This window comes from Pelodiscus sinensis, chromosome 23 (assembly GCF_052426305.1).
Source record: "Pelodiscus sinensis isolate ZL-2025 chromosome 23, ASM5242630v1, whole genome shotgun sequence".
NCBI lineage: Eukaryota > Metazoa > Chordata > Testudines > Trionychidae > Pelodiscus > Pelodiscus sinensis.
This window is the reverse complement of record NC_143074.1, coordinates 13774225-13792906: the sequence shown is the minus strand read 5'-3', so window position 1 is coordinate 13792906 and position 18682 is coordinate 13774225. Positions and strand designations below refer to the sequence as shown.

The following is an 18682-nucleotide window of genomic DNA, read 5'->3' as shown; positions in this document are numbered from 1 at the left end:
CTTATGGGAGGACAGCTTTCGAAAATAGCTCAGCTCTCTTGGCCAGACGTGCCCCACACAGGAGAAGAGCGCTTCTGAAAATCTAGCCCCAACTAGGAGCGTGGGGCCCTTCAGAGAATTCCACCCTTAAAGCTGAGCTGGTCTAGGCAGCATGGCCAGCCCCATAAGCCTCACTACATTCTGTACGTCCATGTCTTTCAGTTAACTCATCTAGGAGTTTTACAGGTCCCCAGTTTGCTGGAGTCAGTGAGCCACCACAGTCTACTTGTTCAGAACCGAATCCACTTTTCCAGGCTAGTCAGATGTCCCAGAGCTGCCCAATAACAGGAATTGTCCTAAATTACTTTAACTTTACAGCTCTGTAACTTTCTGGCTCAGGGGTGTGAAAACACACACACACACCCACACCCGAGCGCAGCAAGGTACAGTGCTATCAAACACCAGTGTGAACCAGGCTGCAGTGCTGGGAGCCGCACTCCCAGTGCTGTGACTCCCCTCACAGAGGTGGTTCGCATGCAGCGCTGGCTCGTGCCATGGCCATGCTTTCAGTTTAAAGTGCTGCCCCTGACAGTTGCTACGGAAACCGGCTCTAACAGCACAGGTTCTGCTCACCTTGGGTATGTCTAGACTACATGCCTCTGGAGACCGCCCCGGTACACCTCATCCCACAAGGCATAACGAGGCGGTTGACAAATGCCTTTGATGTCGACTGCGGAGCATCCAGACTAGCGCGCTGAGCCGACAAACAGCTGATCAGTTCAGCGCGGCGGCCATTTTACTTTAAATGAAGCAGCGATTATTTAAATCACCGCTTCATTTTCCTATGCCGGGTAGCCTAATCTACATGCCTCTGTCGCCAGAGGCATGTAGTCTAGACATAGCCCTTGAGATAGAATAACTGCTCCTTTAAGTCAGCGGCAAGAGCCAGGCCTCTCCCAAAAGGCTCCGGGGTGCTCTGCAGGAAGCTGGCAGAGGAGGTGTGCACCCAATATCCAGCACAGCAGCCACCTGCACACACTGTGACACAGCAGCATGCAAAGCCGACACAGAGATGTGCAGTCTCTAAAGCCCAGATCTAACCTGCTCACCGTGGATGACGAGAGTCACGTTTTGACGGTGAAAGCCAACAGTGTTGGTGACCACACAGGTGTATTTCCCAGCATCCTCCTGGAATGCCGGGTCTATATGGAAACTTCCGTCTGCGCGTACAGAATGGCGACTGCTTGGTATGACCTGGGAACAAAGAGAAACCATGAGTCAGGATTGATGGTCAATTCAACAAGCATCACACACTTGTCCTTCTGCCTTCAGAAAATATATAAGGCCAGATCCCCAGCTGGTACCAACTGGCATGACTCCATTGATTTTAACAGAGCTGTGGCAATTTGCACCAGCCACAGATCTGGCCCTCTGACAAACTGGAGGGAGCTCAGAGAAACCAACACCAGGGGGTTGCAAAGACCTGGGGGAGATGAACGGAGCGCAGTAGGGGTACGTCTACACTACATGCCTCTGTCGGCAGAGGCATGTAGATTTGTTTATTCAGCAAAGGTAAATGAAGCCGCGATTTAAATGATTGCGGCTTCATTTACATTTACATGGCTGCCGCGCTGAGCCGACAAACAGCTGATCAGCTGTTTGTCGGCTCGCCGCTAGTCTGGACGTTCCCCCTGTCGACATCAAAGCCCTTTGTCGGCAGCCCCGGTAAACCTCATTCCACGAGGAATAACGGGGCTGCCGACAAAGGGCTTTGATGTCGACAGGGGGAACGTCCAGACTAGCAGTGAGCCGACAAACAGCTGATCAGCTGTTTGTCGGCTCAGTGCGGCAGCCATGTAAATGTAAATGAAGCCGCGATCATTTAAATCGCAGCTTCGTTTAACTTTGTCTACAACCCTAATCTACATGCCTCTGCCGAAAGAGGCATGTAGTGTAGACACAGCCGAGGTGTGGACGGACCCCACAATGACAAAGGAGAGACAGTACATCTGCCCCCATTCTCTGAGGGTATGTCTACACTGCCACCCTAATTCGAACTAGGGTGGCTAATGTAGGCATTCGAAGTTGCAAATGAAGCCCGGGATTGAAATATCCCGGGCTTCATTTGCATCTTGCCGGGCGCCGCCATTTTTAAATCCCCCTTAGTGCGGACTCCGTGCCCGCGGCTACACGCGGCACGGAGTAGGTAGTTCGAATTAGGCTCTCTAATCCGAACTACCATTACTCCTCGTGGAGTGGTAACTCTGGCTGAGGGGTAACATCTGGGGATCGCCTGGATATTCTCCTAAGTCTTTTCTACCTCTCACTTTGAACCATCCCATTGAATAACACAATGACAGTGTTGTGGCACAATTCAACCAGTGCTATGCAGACAACGTCCCTCCGATTTCTCCACAGTGCTCGACTCACCATTCTCACCCCCCACTCAGCAACTGAGACAAGGGATTCAGCACTCACCGGCTGCCCATCCTTCAGCCAGTGTCGGTCTGGAAGAGGTTTCCCAACCAGGATTACACATGGCAGTGAGACGAGCTGACCCTCCCGGGCATGGATCACGGGGGCCCCGACAGCTATCTCTGGGGCAACTGGAGAAGGAAAAGCCTACATTAAATGGGGACAAGCTGGTTTTAAGAAGCCAGGACAACCGTTCTGCTTCTTAGTGTTTTACAAATTAGCCCCCTAGATGAAAAATCATTAATACGAGTCTTATCCATAGAGCCCTGCAAATCAGCGGATATCCATGGATGTGGCTGACCATGGCTCATTGTTGTGGATACAAATTCAGATATGGACACAAATTTTGTATCAGTGCAGGGTTCTATTTATCCAGCCTCTGAAAACAAACAATTCTTGATGTACATGCCAGAACAGCCACAGGGGCCGACCCTCATACCTATGGATTTGGCCATAGGTTAGAGCATCTACTCTGTTCTCATGCAAGTTCCTCACTGCCCTCTGCTGGGAGGAACTTTGGATCTGCATGCGTATGAATAGTTGGGTCATTCCCTATGGCAGGGGTGGGCAAGACAGCTTCCGTGGGCCAGATTTGGCCCACCAAGCCCTTTGATCCAGCCCACAGCTGCTCTGCTGCTCCTCCGCCCCCAGGCCAATTGAAGCCCGGGGACACGGGAGCACGCAAAGTCTCCTCCCTCCCACCAGGGGCGCGCAGCACCAGAGGAAACCACCAACTGTTCAAAACAGCTGGCGGTTCTCTCTAGGTGCCACACGCTCCTGCAGGGCAGGGCCGGGGGCAAAGACTTCATGCGCTTCCCCGCCCCCAGGCCAATCAGGGTCTGTGGACAGGGGAGCATGCAAAGTCTCCTGGCCCCACCCCTTCTAACCAAGGCCCCCGTCCCTTTCAAAAATTACTGCCCACCTCTGCCCTATGGACATTTCTATTGTGAATGGTTGCACCCACTAGCAGCCCATCAGAGCACGTAACTACTGAACACTTACAAATACACTGGCTTCATGTGGGATCATGTTCCCCCACTAGTGGTTGGCCCCAGTGACTAACAGCCCAGTTATTTACAGCACAAGGAATTGATCTTTTGGCAGACGTGCCAGAACCCTGTATTCTTGGCGCAGTGAAGGTCCCAGTTCGATCCCTACTGATGACATCCCTGTATGCAGAGGAATTTCCCTACTATACAGTGCTGCTAGAAATGGGCCAGAGCCACATCTCTATCTGGATCTCATTTCCCCCCAAGTTCAGGTCTGGGAATTTGGTTCGGCGTAAAGCCTATCTGTCTTCCCAAGCGTGTGGGGGTAGAGAGCTGGGTAAATTTTCATCTCGAGGCAGGAAAGCATGGACCTAAATGTCAAAGGACATTCTGAGCCAACAACCATTGGAATTCCCGAGCTGCATATTCCAAAGGAGCCCTGGGGTGGAACAAGAGAAACCACGCTGCAGCCATTCCCATCATTGCAGGGAGTGACGTGCAGACAGTCAGCCTCCCGGCTCAATGCTTTCACTTGCTTCAGCAATGCGACAAGGCTAATAACGAAGACCCCAAAAGTGAAGACTGCTGACCATGTCCGGTGACCATGAGCTTGACCTCAGCCTGGATCTTCCCAAATACATTCTGTGCTTCGCAGACATAGACGGCCTGGTCATCCAGTGACACACCTGGGGTAGATGAAGAATGACAGTCTGAGCAAGGCAATGCAGAGAGGTTCAGCTTTATCTCTGAGCTCTGCCAGAGAGCTCACCTCACCAAACCAATGGGCTGCCTTAAAAGCAATCCTGCACTGTCTGGCATCATCCCTTACACCTGTGCAAGGTGGGTGTGTCATGATTATGAGGGTTAGACAGCAGCCTGGTGATTAAGGGGTTAACTACACCTAGCCAGGTGGAGTGACCAGTAGGAATGTAGGTAGGACTTTCAAACTGGGACAAAGGAATTTGGGTTTTTTCCTTTCTCCCTTTTGTCTCTCTGGGTGAGTTCTCTGCAGCTACAGAGAGGGACAAGCATGTCTCTCTCTCTCCAAGACACCATTCTCCATTTCCTGTAAGTAGGGTAAAGTTTAGGTAGTTTCGTTAGGCTTTATTGTTTTAAGGGTTGGGTATGGGATCTGAGATCTGTCACTGTTTAAAAGATGTTTTGGTTTTTTCTTTGTAACTAAGTTCTAGGCCCATGGAGTTTCTCCGTGAGTATATTTTGTTACCTTTCCATCGAGTCATTATGCTTGCAACAGGAATATTGTTGTAATAATAAAAGTTCTTTCTTTTCTTTTTATTAATCTGGCATTGGTTACTTGTGTGTCCTGATTTTTATTTTAGGGGTGAGATTTCCCAAATGATCTTTCCCCTGATTTCTTTATCAATATTTGGGTGGTGGCAGCGGAAGTTTTATTCCCAAGATCTAGGTTTTTAAGATTTTGGGGGAAGTTTTATACCAAATCCTGGTAGATAAGGCTTTGGAGTACACTTGCTGGCCCCCACTTCTGCATTTATCATGCCAGAGTGGGGAAGGAGCCATGACAGGGTGGGACAGGGGCATGTCACTATGCTAGGGGTGTGACTCAGCACTCTTGTTACAAAGCACCAGCTTCTTCCCCCAAGTGGACTTCTGTGGGAGATCAGTGCTCAGTGGCTTCACTGAGGCTGGAGGCTGATGAGCAAATAAGAACAATCAAGTTTATGTCCACTCGAATGTTGCTGCCTAAGGCTGTACTGATGAATTGGTGCAGGGGACCTAATAAACAACAGACTCATGCTTATACACCTGGAAAGCATCCAGCCAGCTTGTGAAAATCCAAAAGGCAGAGGAGATAGCCCTGGTACAGGGTGTACCATGCTACCAAGTCAGAACAGCAGCATCTCAAGCCTTATGGATAACGGGGAAGTGGTAGATGTGGTATAACTAGACTTTAGTAAAGCATCTGATAACAGTCTCTCATGACCTTATTATCAATAACAATACAATGTAGATGGGGCATAACTGGTTGGATAACCATTGAGTGTAGTTATCAACAGTTCACAGCCATGCTGGAAGGGTATAATAAGTGGAGTTTTGCAGGGATCAGTTTTGGGATCAGTTCTTTTCAACATCTTAATCAACTATTTAAATAATGGCATTGACAGCACGCTTATAAAGCTTGCAGATGAGACCAAGGTGGGAGGAGTTGCAAGTGCTTTGGAGGGTAGAGTTATAATGCACAATGATTTGGACAAACTGGAGAAACGGTCTGAGGTAAATAGTGTGAAAGTCAGAGTAAGGACAAATGCAAAGTATTCCACTTAGGGAGCAACAATCCATTTCAGACATACGAAATGGGAAGTGACTGTCTAAGAAGTACTGCAGAAGGAATCTAGGGGTCATAGTGGACCACAAGCTAAATGAGAGTCAACAGTGTGACACTGTTTCAAAAATACAAATATCAGTCTGGGTTGCATTAATAGGAATGTTGTGAGCAAGACATGACAAGTCATTTTCCACTCTACTCTGTGCTGATTAGGCCTCAGCTGGAGTATTGTGTCCAGTTCTGGGCCTCACATTTCAGGAAAGATGTGGAGAAATTGGAGAAGGTCTAGAAAAGTGCAACAAGAATGATTAAAGGTCTAGAAAACATGACCTATGAGGGAAGACAAAGAATTGCTGTTTTTTTATTTTGGAAAAGACAAGACTGAGAAGGGGATGTATTAAGAACTTTCAGGTACCTAAAAGGGTGTCATAAGGGGAAGGGAGAAAAATTATTCTCTTTAATGTCTGGTGATAGGACAAGAAGCAATGGGCTTAAATTGCAGCAAAGGAGGTTTAGGTAGGACATTATGAAAAACTTCCTGTTAGGGTGTTTAAGCACTGGAGTAAATTGCCTAGAGAGGTTATGAAATCTCCATCATTGTAGATATTTAAGAGCAAGTTAGATAGACATCTGTCAGGGCTGATCAGATGGTGCTTGGTCTTTCTGTAATGCAGGGGACTGGACTTGATGACCTCTTGAGGTCCCTTCCAGTTCTAGTATTCTATGATTCTATTATCTCACACTCACTTTTAAGACCATGTGCAGGGCAGTGGAGAAATAGGGCCACTGGCTAACAAACATAAGAGTCAATGAGCCTGTGCAAAGTTACTTATGAAAGCACGCACACGCACAGGGCACCTCAGAGTGCAGTTACTAAAGGATGCAAACACACAGAAATCATACAACAAAGCAAGGGCATAAGACCTAGTCCAATTCCCCACAAAAATGCTTATGTGTGTACACAAAGTGACAACATACATGCAACACTACACAAGAGAACAATTTTTACATCTTTTGGCAGGTGATACACAAAAATACTGCATGTACCCAGACATGCAGCCAATGTGTACACACATCCAGATATCCACGCAATACATGTGCACACACCCAGATGTGCACTAAGCTCTCATACCTAGGCACACACTAATACATCTATGCACAAATGGTCTCCAGTAGTCCCAGTTCTCTTACTTTCCATGAAGAGTTCATCAGATGCCATATGACTGGAACTCCTCAACAGACCAGACTGGACAGTGACTGGCTGGCCATCTCGTCTGGACCACGAAACCAGCGGAGGAGGATGTCCCACCACATGACATGCCAGACGGACGCTCTTCCCCATCTCAACAGACACATCCTGCGGGCGTTCTGAAAACCAAGGGGCAGCTAATGGAGAAAGCAGAGAAGAGTCTCAGATCCAGTCCTGACACCAGTTTTGTGCAATGTCTACATGGGACAATCAACTTCATTTTAAAGGGCATGTAGGCCTTGTCTGTGTTGGATGTTTGCCTTTTGGGTCATAGCCACTTCACACTCTAGCCCCTGCATACGATATGCACCCCATTCCATTTAAAATATGTTTTTTACATTAAAAAAAGTTTCCAACAGGGGAAGAACTTTAAATACAAGTTTAGCTGCAATGTATTTCACATGACGAATGATAGAGCATATAACAGCCAGCAGAACTCACAATGCCAAGACACACTAGGTATGCAACAGACTCTAGTTCGAACTAGCGGGGTAATGTAGGCATACCGCACTTGCAAATGAAGCCCGGGATTTGAATTTCCCGGGCTTCATTTGCATAAGACGGGCACCGCCATTTTTAAATCCTGGCTAGTTCGAACCCCGTGCCGCGCGGCTACACGCGGCACGGAGTAGCTAGTTCGGATTAGGCTTCCTAATCTGAACTAGCTGTACTTCTCATTCCACGAGGAGTACAGCTAGTTCGGATTAGAAGCCTAATCCGAACTAGCTACTCCGTGCCGCGTGTAGCCGCGCGGCACGGGGTTCGAACTAGCCGGGATTTTAAAATGGCGGTGCCGGGCTTATGCAAATGAAGCCCGGGAAATTCAAATCCCGGGCTTCATTTGCAAGTGCGGTATGCCTACATTACCCTCCTAGTTCGAATTAGGAGGGTAGTGTAGACATACCCTAACAGGGTAGAAGGCTCAGTGTTTTGTATATGGACAGGATAATCTAGTACAGTGGTTCCCAAACTTTTCGGCATCATACCCCCTTTTTGATTTTTGAGAAACCCTCACCCACCCCCAAATAGCAGCAAAACTTGTTGAGGAAAAAAAAGGAACTGACCGGGGCCGAAAAACAAAAATAGCAGCAAAACTTGTTGTGAAAAAAACAAACCAAAAACAAAAACAAACAAACAAACCCACGGCCCCTTTAGTTGTTGACCAAAAAAAAAAAAAAGTTGCCCTTTCAAGAGCAGAGCAGGCATTGCCTTTTTAAGGTGGCCATTTTGAAGTCTGCCCCGGAATGCTCCATCCTCCCCCGGCCCCAGCCAGCCTGAGCTGTGCATGTTCCAGTGGATGCACAAGCCAGGAAAAACAGAAAACACCGGACATTTCACATGCTATTTTCTGAATTTTTTTACCGGATGGACCAGGCTCTTTCCTGGGAGGGAGGAGGGAATTGACGGAGGGGGGGCTAGGTTGCCTCATGCTCCCTCCCACCCCCACCCCCACCCCCGGAATTTTTTCATGCCCCAGTTTGGGAACCTATGATCTAGTAGGTCTTGTTGTCTCTGCCATGTGATCATCATACTGACTGACACAATGACAAATCAATCCTGGTGAACCGGAGAGAAAGCAAATGGGACTTGAGTACTTCACCCGCTTGCCTTTTACTTCCATTTCAGGAGCCTTCGCTGGTACAATACATGCTTAGGATATCTACTGAGATGGGGAGAGCTGTAGACATGAACAGTCCTTTCTCCAGGCCATATGGATCTTCACCTCCATTGCCAGTTCTTGGCGAGGGAATGCGAATAAACATCCATCACACACTAAACCGCTGGCCACCCTGATATCTAAATGCCAGGATCTGCTAGCCAGTGATTTAACTGGTACCAGCCCTCTCATATCAATTCATTGCCGATGGTGCTTGGTTGTGCTACAAGTTGTGCTGCAACATGTAAGATGGTTTTGCATTTGTGGTGGACATAACAGAGGCAGAAGCTTTGCCAGGAACACTCCGGCAACTTCCCTCTTAGCTGTTTTATTTTTCTTGTAAATTAAACCAAGTACTGAAATCCCAAGGAGCACGGGGCAATTCCACATGGGTCCTAGTAGCTGTCACTGTGAAAAGCCCTCAGAGCCCAAGCTCCAGACCCAGGCTCTTTTCAGATTGTCCAGTTCCATAGCCATGGAGGGAGGTGTTTCACGGCAGCATGTCACGCCGCAGTCCCCACTCACTATAGGAGTTAGCAGACCTAGCTCCGTGCTCAACTGAATGTCTAAACGGCTTCAGATAAACATGGGGGGAGGAAATCACAGGAGCCAGAAGGAAAAGACCTGGTTGGCCACTGAATCTGCCTTGCAAAGCCCCACGGAGAGCTGTGCTTCAGGGGATATTTCTCACTGGGTTGCCCAGTTCCAAAGGGGCCCAAGAGACAGACTCCCAATACCCGTTTGGAGACTCTCCCATATCAGCGCCAGTCTCTGTTTCTTAGCCCTGCATTCCTCCCTTCACAGGGATGGGACTGGGGGGAGGGCGAGGAAGTACAGTCTGAGGGAAAGGGACCCTTCATTTCCCCTCAGCCCAGAGCCATTCCAAGCTCACTTGCCAATTTGGCTCATACAGTTAGCCCGAGAGAAAGGGGCTGCCCCAAAGGGCCTGATCCAAGCCCCTTGAGTCACTGAAGTCTCCCCACAGTGTGCACGGGCCTAGGTTCTATGGGAACATAGATGCTCTTCAGAGGCCACCCAGAGACACACACATCGCTCTGTTCTCCTCTCTCTCTCCCTGTGGGGCAGGTTTCTAGGCACTCACTCAGATGGGCACTTTAGGACCCAAATGCCAGAAGGCTACCTGCCAGTTAGAGCGTCCCTAGATCCTGCTGATTCTGTTACAGCTGCCATGTCTGAGAACTGGGCTCACAGGTTTTACCAGGCAAACCCAACTCCTTTACCTCCATTTCTGCCCAGAAGGAGGGCAGAGTCCTGCACTGCTACATGGTTGGGTTTTGCTGCTGTCCTGTTCTCCCTGGCCTCTCCACTAGCCAGCACAGAACAGCCCTAGCACCTGGTCCAGGCAAATCTCCCAGCCCCCGGGAACCACACTGGTTGAACAGCTAACGTGACAGCATTCGCTCCACCGCCTCCTTTAGAATGAGTCTAGCAGCTGCCTTGTTAGCACACGGCAGGACAGAGTCAGATACAGAAACCAAGCTCTGAGTCGGGGAACCTGCAGTCAGGACAGTGTATACCCCGTGACACACACCCCACACACATCAGATATAGCTGCCTTTCTGACACCAGTGCAGGCCCACCCACACCCCCACAACACCAGAAGCCAGACAAATGGTCCTGTCCCTACCCTTTCTCTTACCCCTTCCCCTTCCATCTTCCGCCCTGGTAAAACCTACACTCACTCCAGGACTCTACAAGCTGCTTTGCTCTTGATTATATTATCAAGTGGGAAACAACAGGTTAGTCAGGGGGGTGTCTGAAGAAGGCCTGCACCCCATCGAACATGGTGCACCTTGCTTTGAGCCCCTGCCAAGTCAGAAAAGATAACAGGAGCCAGCCTGTTTGGAAGGGGGGATTGATTCCTTGTCTCCTGTATTATTTCGGCTGCTCCTCCTCTCTAAGCAATGCTTAGGTGCGTCATGTCTTTGTTCTGTTCTTGTGTTCCACAGGAACACACACACACACACACACCCACACACACACACACACACACACCCACAGACAGGTTTCTGAAAACTCCCAAACACACCCTGTCTCCTCCAAAATTACCATAGCAGTTTCTAGGCTACTCACACCCCTCAATTATTAATGAGCTCCAAAGAGTGGAAGGCAGTTTTTTCACTGCCAACATGAGGGGAGGTGTAACTGGCCAAATTCTTCCCTCCCAAGTCCCCTTCTTTTCCTCTCGGGGCCAGCAGGGGGCAGGCTGCAGGGACAGCACTGGGTACTAGAGCTAGAGCCAAGACTGGAGCCAGTCAGGTCCCGTTCTCACTCCGCGCTTTCCCCGGACTGCCATGGGCTTCAGCCTCTGGAGTTAGGGAGTAGCTGGCCAGGATCCCTCTGGCTGATCTAAGAGCGTTAATAACTGGATCCAGCATGGCTCCCACCCAGGCTTCAGCTGCGATGAAGGGAGGTCGCAGTCCAAGGCCTCATGTTTGAAGAGCGTTCAAGGAAGACCAAAGAATGGGGGGTGAGTGGGAGGAGACTCCTCTGAGATTTCCCCGAGCTCCCACCCTGCAGGAGGGGGGGGGGAAAGAATTGGGAAATTTCTCCGAAAAGTGTCAACAACAGCAGGACTGAGAGTCACGCTACCAGCAGAGTAGTGGGTCCAAGAACGCACAGGGAGGGAGCTTTCCACATATCTCCCTCCCCACAGATTCGCAGGAGAGCATTTGCCTGTCCAGCCTGGCCGGGGTCTTGTTACAAACTGCTTTGGGCTCCACGGTGCAATGACACCACCCTGGTCAGATCCAAGGGGCCTGGGGCTGAGCCAGGACACACTGACATGGAGAGGAAAGAGCCTTTCTGGCTGGTAAACAGGAACTCCATACCTCCCTGGCTAGGCATTTAGCCTCCTCTCCCATGGAGGTGGCAACATATCCCCTTGTAAGAGCCAGGAGCTGGCATTCCCCATTGCTGGCCAGCCAGTGAGACAGCCACCAGGCAGGGGATGCTGCTTTCACACCTCAGTGCTCTTTTCTGATTTTGCTGTCTGCGGCTAATCCTCATTGTACTTCAGCCCTGTCTCTAGCTCCCTGCCGCCCTGGCTGCAGAGAGAGAGTGGTGGAGAGCCAGCTGTACTGTAGCAGCCTCAGCCAGCATGCCAACAGCAGAGCGACTGGACCCCCGAGCCGGGTGCGTGGGGAGTGTTGGCGAGGACTCACTCACTGCCTGAGGAAATCCCCCTCTGCTGCTGGCAACAGCGCTGCGGTTTGTACAATGGGAACTGCAGCTGTTCTGCACTTGACCAACGGGGGAAAGGGGCTGCGTAGAGGGCCCGTTGGACTGTCGGGTTTCAAGACAGCTCAGCCTCCACATCCTCCTGCGGAAAGCCCTGGGACATGGAGCCAGCTCAGCCCACAGCACCGTTCGCTCAGGGAGAGGTTCAGTCAATCACCCCGCCCATGCCTAGTCAGGCCCTCTGCTGCACTGTCTAGCAAGGGGGGACACAGAGTTTGGAGCTGAGAAGTTCTGAGTTTTCATCCTAAGACAGAGTCTGACCCAGAGTGGGTCTGCATCCCCCAGGGCAGGTCACTTAGGGTATGTCTAGACAGCGCCACGTAGCTCGAAGGAGGCTAAGCAATTCAAGCTACACCCATTGCGTAGCTTATTTCGAAACAGTCTATTTCGACTATCCTTATGGATAGACTCACCCGGTGCCATCTCCAGTGTGCTGGGCAGGACAGCCGCCAGTGGCAGCACAGTGGCACCATTGCGAGGCGTGTGAAGCGGCCGCAGCCGAGCTGCAGCAGGGCGTGCGGCCAGACATTGGGGATGGGGTCAGCCCAGGCAGAGACGTTGGCCCCAGCAGCCACGGCGCAGGTACGGTGGGTCATTTAAAGACTGCCACCAGACCCGGAGGGGGAAGGAGAAGCCGGGAGCGGAGGCAGCCCGGAGCGGGAGGTTGGACTCCTGTCCTCAGGAACATCGGGAGGAGGAACAGAGCCGGCCAACAAGGACCCGAGGCGGTAGGAAGCGACCCAGGGCGTGGCTACTGAGAAGCCCTGGGGTTGGTGCATTGTGGGAATGCAGTCCTTAGGGACATGGGTCAAGGCTCGGAGAGAGAGAGGGCCCGAGCCCCCCTACCTGCCTCGGATAGCGAACAGCCGATGTGGGACTCTCATCCAACCGTGGGCCGAGGGTTCGGAGCACGGGTGTAGCGCTGACAATGCAATAAAAGTGCAGGCACAAACTGGGTTGGAGGCTTCACCTTTTACACATGGAAACCGCTATTTCAGGTTATCGGATGTATCCCGAAATAGCACCGCTGTCTAGACGTACCCTTAGCTAGTAACATGAACCCACCGCCAAGGCAGCTGCTGCTCTCACTCCCAGAGCTTGTAACCAGCCTGTCTCCTCTGCTCTACCGGGCAGGACATCCTTTCCCTGCACCACACCCAGGCCATGGCAGATGCTCCAGTACGGTTGTGCTCACTGTGGACTAGGGCTCAGTCCCATAAATCCCCTAGGGTATGTCTACACTAGCTCGTAAATTCGAGCTAGGTAGACAAATGAGGCGACCAGAGTTGCAAATGAAGCCTGGGATTTAAATATCCTGGGCTTTATTTGCATGTTCCTGTCCGGTCGCCATTTTGAAATTTCACTAGCCCAAACTCACTGCCGCGCGGCTACACGCGGCAGTGAAACGTTAATTCAAACTAAGTCCTTAGTTCGAATTAACTGTTACGCCTCATTCCACGAGGAGGAATAGTTAATTAGAACTAAGGACTTAGCTCAAATTAATGTTTCACTGCCGCGTGTAGCTGCGCGGCAGTGAGTTCAGGCTAGTGAAATTTCAAAATGGCAACCGGACGGGAACATGCAAATAAAGCCGGGGATATTTAAATCCCGGGCTTCATTTGCAACTCCGATCGCCTCATTTGCCTACCTAGCTTGAATTAACGAGCTAGTGTAGACATACCCTTAGATACTGGCCGTTGGCTGTTGGCCCAAGGGCAGTTTGCAGGTGTGAGGATACAAAACCATGTTTAGCAGCACTGAGCATGGCTGCAAAGTGTTTGATAGGATGGCTGGAGCCAGCCTGGAGGATACAGTGTGCACAGCAGGGTGCTGCAGGGCCAGGAGCAATGCACAATGACACTGCAGCAGAAGTCAGGAAAACCAGAGCTGGATACAGCTAATGGGAGGAGAGAGATTTCACTGCATTCCCTGCAAGGGCTCCCAATTACTGGGAGTGAATTTCAGTGGTGACTTATTTGTGTCAGCTGGGTCACTTGACCCTGGACACGGACCCTTTTAGACTTCAGAACCAGAATCTTCCCTTCTGGATCAAACCCTTCCCCCCTCTAGCTCAGAGCTAACTGATCTGCTGTCCTCTGGCTAGCTTGCCCTGTGCTTTCTGGCCCCTGTCCAGAGCCCCGCCTTTGGCTGTGAATCAGCCCCTTTCCCACTTTTGCGCAACACATTTTTGATCATGAAATATTTTCAGTTTCACCTACTCTGACCCCATCCACTTGCTTCCCTTTCTGCTTAACCACAGCACTGTCGTGCCATGTTCTTTCAAACCTCCAGCCCATCCGCATTCAGAGAGAATGACAGAACTATTGGCACTAATGGGTCTCATACACGTGACACTCCGTACCTCAAAGTAGCACGCTGGAACCACCCCACACTCACCGGTGGAGAGTGCAGTGATGCAGCTGAAGGAGCAAAGCAAGCGCTGCTGGGGAGCACGGGGAATGGCAGCACAGTGATGCACTTCTCTTGAGGCTATTTCCTGCTGCTCCCATAGCAGAGGGGGGCTGTGCTAGGGAACGACAGGGAGCGCAGAGCCATGTGTGACCCCGGGAGCAAGGTGCCAGGTAAGCATCCCCATCTCCCTTGTACCCAGACCCCGCAGTGCCCTCCCTGGCCCAGCAAATTCTTTAATCCAGAATAACCTGTTTCCCAAGGTTGCTGGATTAAAGAGGTTCAAGTGTACTACTAGGAGTGAAGGAGGGGGAAGCCCAGTGCCAGAGATGCACCTGTAATGGGGCAGAGAGCGGAGAGATCAACAAAAAGCTCAGTGTGCACACATGGGCCATCCCATCTTAATTCCTGTGATTTTTCTCACAGGAGTCTAGCGAGACAAGGTGGCTGAGGTAACATCCGTCACTTCACCAACTTCTGTTGGGGCAATAAAAGACATGACCTCACACACTTTGTCTATCCTGTGTCTGACATGGCTACAGCCACACCGCACACAACCCATCAGAGCTGGTCATTTGCCACAATCAGCTGGTTTTTCCTCAATAGTGTGAAGAAGCCCAGAGCTTTATGGGTCAAGACTTACAGCCAACTTCCAGCTGGATGCCATCAAAGGAGACCCCCGCCTCACTGACAGCCTTGCAGATGTACTCTCCTGAATCCTCGGCTTGCACTGCCTGGAGCTGCAGGATCGCGCGATGAGCACCGGGCAGAGAAGTTGCCACTTCCTGTTCCCCTGGACAAGGAAAGATACGGAACATCAAGCCACTGCCTTGGCAGCTCCAAGTCCCTTCCTGCCTTCTCTTGCCACAAACCATGCTAGCCAACGGCGGCCCATCAATACAGGCAAACTAGGTGGTCGCCTACGGCGCCAAGATAAACGGCCGTTGCCGGCTTTGGAGGCGGGGGCGCCGATTGTGCGCCAATCGCACATTTCGCCCAGGGCGCCAGTTGCCGGCAGCTCGCCTAGGGCCGCTCCTGATGCTAGCCACGGGCAACCCTTCAAAGGGGTGGAGAGGAGTTTATTCAGATGCAGAACTGAGACTTGCCCGAATCATTTGAGCCTGCAAAATGGAGCTGGAAATGTCTCAGGGAGGTTGACTGCCAGGGCAGGCTAAGGCGGGCACCCCAAACACAGCAATGGTACAATGCAGTGCCGAATGGATTTCTGCTGGCTGGCTAACCGGGTGGGGCTACTTGGCAGAGAGCAGACAGGTTCAGGGTCTCCGCTGCAGGAAGCTGGCTAGCCAAGCGAGGCTGCAAAGTGGAGTCCTTTGTGGAGTAAAAGGCGCAATGTGTCGGTGTTAAGATTGAAGGGGGGTATTTAATATGGCCCAATACCCTCCCCCAACTGTTGCACAAGTCATTGTAGAGAATTCCAGGACTACCTTTATACCATGTGATCTGGGGAAGGGGTACTCCAGAAATGTGGCACTCCAGCACTGCATCTTCTCCCAGCCGAGCCTGCACCACAGGGGTCACCGCAGCGATGTGGGGAGATTCTGTACCCCAGACACACAAAACAAAGGCCCCCACGCTAGAAAGCACTGTTCTGGGATGTCAGGAGCATGTGTAAGATAACCCAGAGACACCACATCCCTGGAGAAGGGACATGAATGGAGATGAAACACCAGGTTGGGAGCAGTGTTCCCCCTCATTCCCCCCGCCGCGAGCAGAATGAATGTCGTTATGTGCACTACGGAGGAGCTGATGCATGACACAGAGGTGATGTGCAACACGTCACCTTCATATTGGTGCATATAATAAAATTAATGTGGAGGGGGTGGGGCCACGGGGTTCTGAGTGTGGGGGGTGGCTCAGGCCTGGGGCAGAGGAGTGTGAGGTCTCTGGCTGGCCGTGTGAGCTCTCAGGCGGGGCTGGTGGTGAGGGGCTCAGGGGACAGAGGGTTGGGCTGCAAGGGCTCTGGCTGGAGGTGGGGCTGGTCTAGGGGGATATGGCATGAGAGGAGGTCCGGGGCCAGGCCAAGGCATGTGGGCTTTGGGCCCAGGGCACTCAAGCTGCAGCAGGAGAACAGGGCCTGGGGAGAGGCACCTAGTTCAAGCCATCCCTCCCCGGTCACCAGGCTGTAGGCTAGGTTGGGGGTGGGGTGGCCCTTCTCCCCACCTTGTAAGTGCTACACAGGCAGCTGCATGGGCACATAGCTTACAGGGACCTTAGGTTGGGAGCCCCCACAGTCCACCCAGCACCCCAAGGCCAAAGGCCTATGGGCTATGGCACGTGGTTCTGCAGAAATGCACTGCCACGCTTGGCAACAGATCGCAGCGCCCTGTCGCGCACAACCTGCGGATGCCACACACCAGAAGACTTGCTGAGGGTCCTCACCTAACCATGCAAATTCATTCTTGATGCTACAGTGAATCTTTTTTCCCCCTTGCCTGTCTGACATGTGATTCTCCCACACTGCCCGGCTCTAGTTTATGCCACTGATTATTTTGCCAGGAGCAGCCTAGGCATCACTATTTACAGGGTGCCCACGGCATGCTCGCCTCTTCACAGGTGGGTTTGAAGTAGGGATGTAAAATCCTGTTTAATTTGTTAACCGGTTAAGCGGGGGGAGGGCCTGGAGCTCCCCTCTCCAGAGCAGCCTCTGTTCTACTCCAGCCCTCACCAGTTACTGGAACCGCTAAGTATCACTGGTTAAGATTAACCGGTTAACCTTTCACATCCCTAGTTTGAAAGCAAGATCTTGAAGGTCACACAAAAAACTTTTATTAACCACTATTTGTATTACAGCTGTGCCCAGAAGCCCAATCAAGGCCCCACTGCGCTCGGCGCTGTACGACACAAGGTGACAGGCAGTTTCTGCCCCAGAAACTCTAGAGTCTAAATAGGCACAACAAAAGGTGGGACAAAAGGTGAATAAGTGGATAAGTGTAAAGTAACGCACATCGGGAAAAATAACCCCAACTATACATACAGTATGATGGGGGCTAATTTGGCTACGACAAATCAGGAAAGAGATCTTGGAGTTATCGTGGACAGTTCTCTGAAAACTTCCACATAGTGTGCAGCGGCGGTCAAAAAGGCAAACAGGATGCTAGGAATTATTAGGAAAGGGATAGAAAATAAGACCCAGAATATCTTACCGCCCCTGTATAAAACTATGGTATGTCCACATCTTGAATACTGTGTACAGATGTGGTCTCCTCACCTCAAAAAAGATATTTTGGCCTTGGAAAGGGTTCAGAAAAGGGCAACTAAAATGATTAGGGGTTTGGAATGGGTCCCATATGAGGAGAGGTTAAAGCAACTGGGACATTTCAGTTTAGAAAAGAGGAGACTGAGGGGGGATATGATAGAGGTCTATAAAATCATGAGTGGTGTGGAGAGGGCTGATAAAGAAAAGTTATTTAATAGTTCCCTAAATAGAAGAACTAGAGGACACCAAATGAAATTAATGGGGAGCAGGTTTAAAACTAATAAAAGAAAGTTCTACTTCACACAGCGTGTAGTCAACCTGTGGAACTCCTTGCCAGAGGAGGCTGTGAAGGCTAGGACTATAATAGAGTTTAAAGAGAAGCTAGATAATTTCATGGAGGTTAGGTCCATAAAAGGCTATTAGCCAGGGGATAAAATGATATCCTTGGCCTCTGTTTGTCAGAGGCTGGAGAGGGATAGCAGGAGACAAATCGCTTGATCATTGTCTTCGGTCCACCCTCTCTGGGGCACCTGGTGCTGGCCACTGTCGGTAGACAGGATACTGGGCTAGATGGACCTTTGGTCTGACCCAGTACGGCTGTTCTTATGTTATGTTACGTAAAGGAAGGATTATTATCCATATTTCAGAGATGGGAATGTGAGGCATACAAAGGTTAAATGACTTGCCCAAGCTCATACAGAGGCTGAGAACTGAATCCAAATCTGAATCCCACCCAGTGCCTTATTTGCAAACTCATCCTTATTCCCGACTGAGTATCTCACTGGACAGATGATAATTCTGAATGTGAAATGAACAGTTGGTCTTTCTAAAGACAGAGCAACTTCCTTGAGAAGGGAATATAATTACCTTTTGATTCCTTGGATGTACATTTTACCTTCTCTTTTTTATATATGGCCATTGCCTGGTTATTTCATACTGTGAATGTTAACGCTGAAGATTAATATTTTTACACATTCTCTTACAAGTTCCTCCTGTAACTGAGGTGGTAATATGATTACTTATTTTTTGGCTAGTATTTCCAAGTTAGCAAGATACTGAGACAACCACAACGATGCTTCTGGATTGTAATTAGGCAGGTGGAAACTTGTATTTCTGATCTTATCTTTCTGTAACAGATAAC

General features: G+C 50.4%; 1 protein-coding gene across 3 annotated transcripts in view; it reads right to left on the bottom strand.

Annotated features, from left to right (window-relative positions):
* Window positions 1-18682, bottom strand: part of HMCN2 (hemicentin 2) — a 133036-nt gene that overhangs the window by 83729 nt on the left and 30625 nt on the right. For all 3 annotated transcript variants that reach the window (XM_089773013.1, XM_089773014.1, XM_075906051.2), the window contains exons 14-19: window positions 15770-15883; window positions 14968-15117; window positions 6940-7134; window positions 4034-4129; window positions 2458-2585; window positions 1089-1233 (exon numbers count right to left, since the gene is read on the bottom strand). In XM_089773013.1, coding sequence (XP_089629139.1) covers window positions 1089-1233; window positions 2458-2585; window positions 4034-4129; window positions 6940-7134; window positions 14968-15117; window positions 15770-15883 — 828 coding nt within the window. The remainder of the gene's footprint in view (window positions 1-1088; window positions 1234-2457; window positions 2586-4033; window positions 4130-6939; window positions 7135-14967; window positions 15118-15769; window positions 15884-18682) is intronic.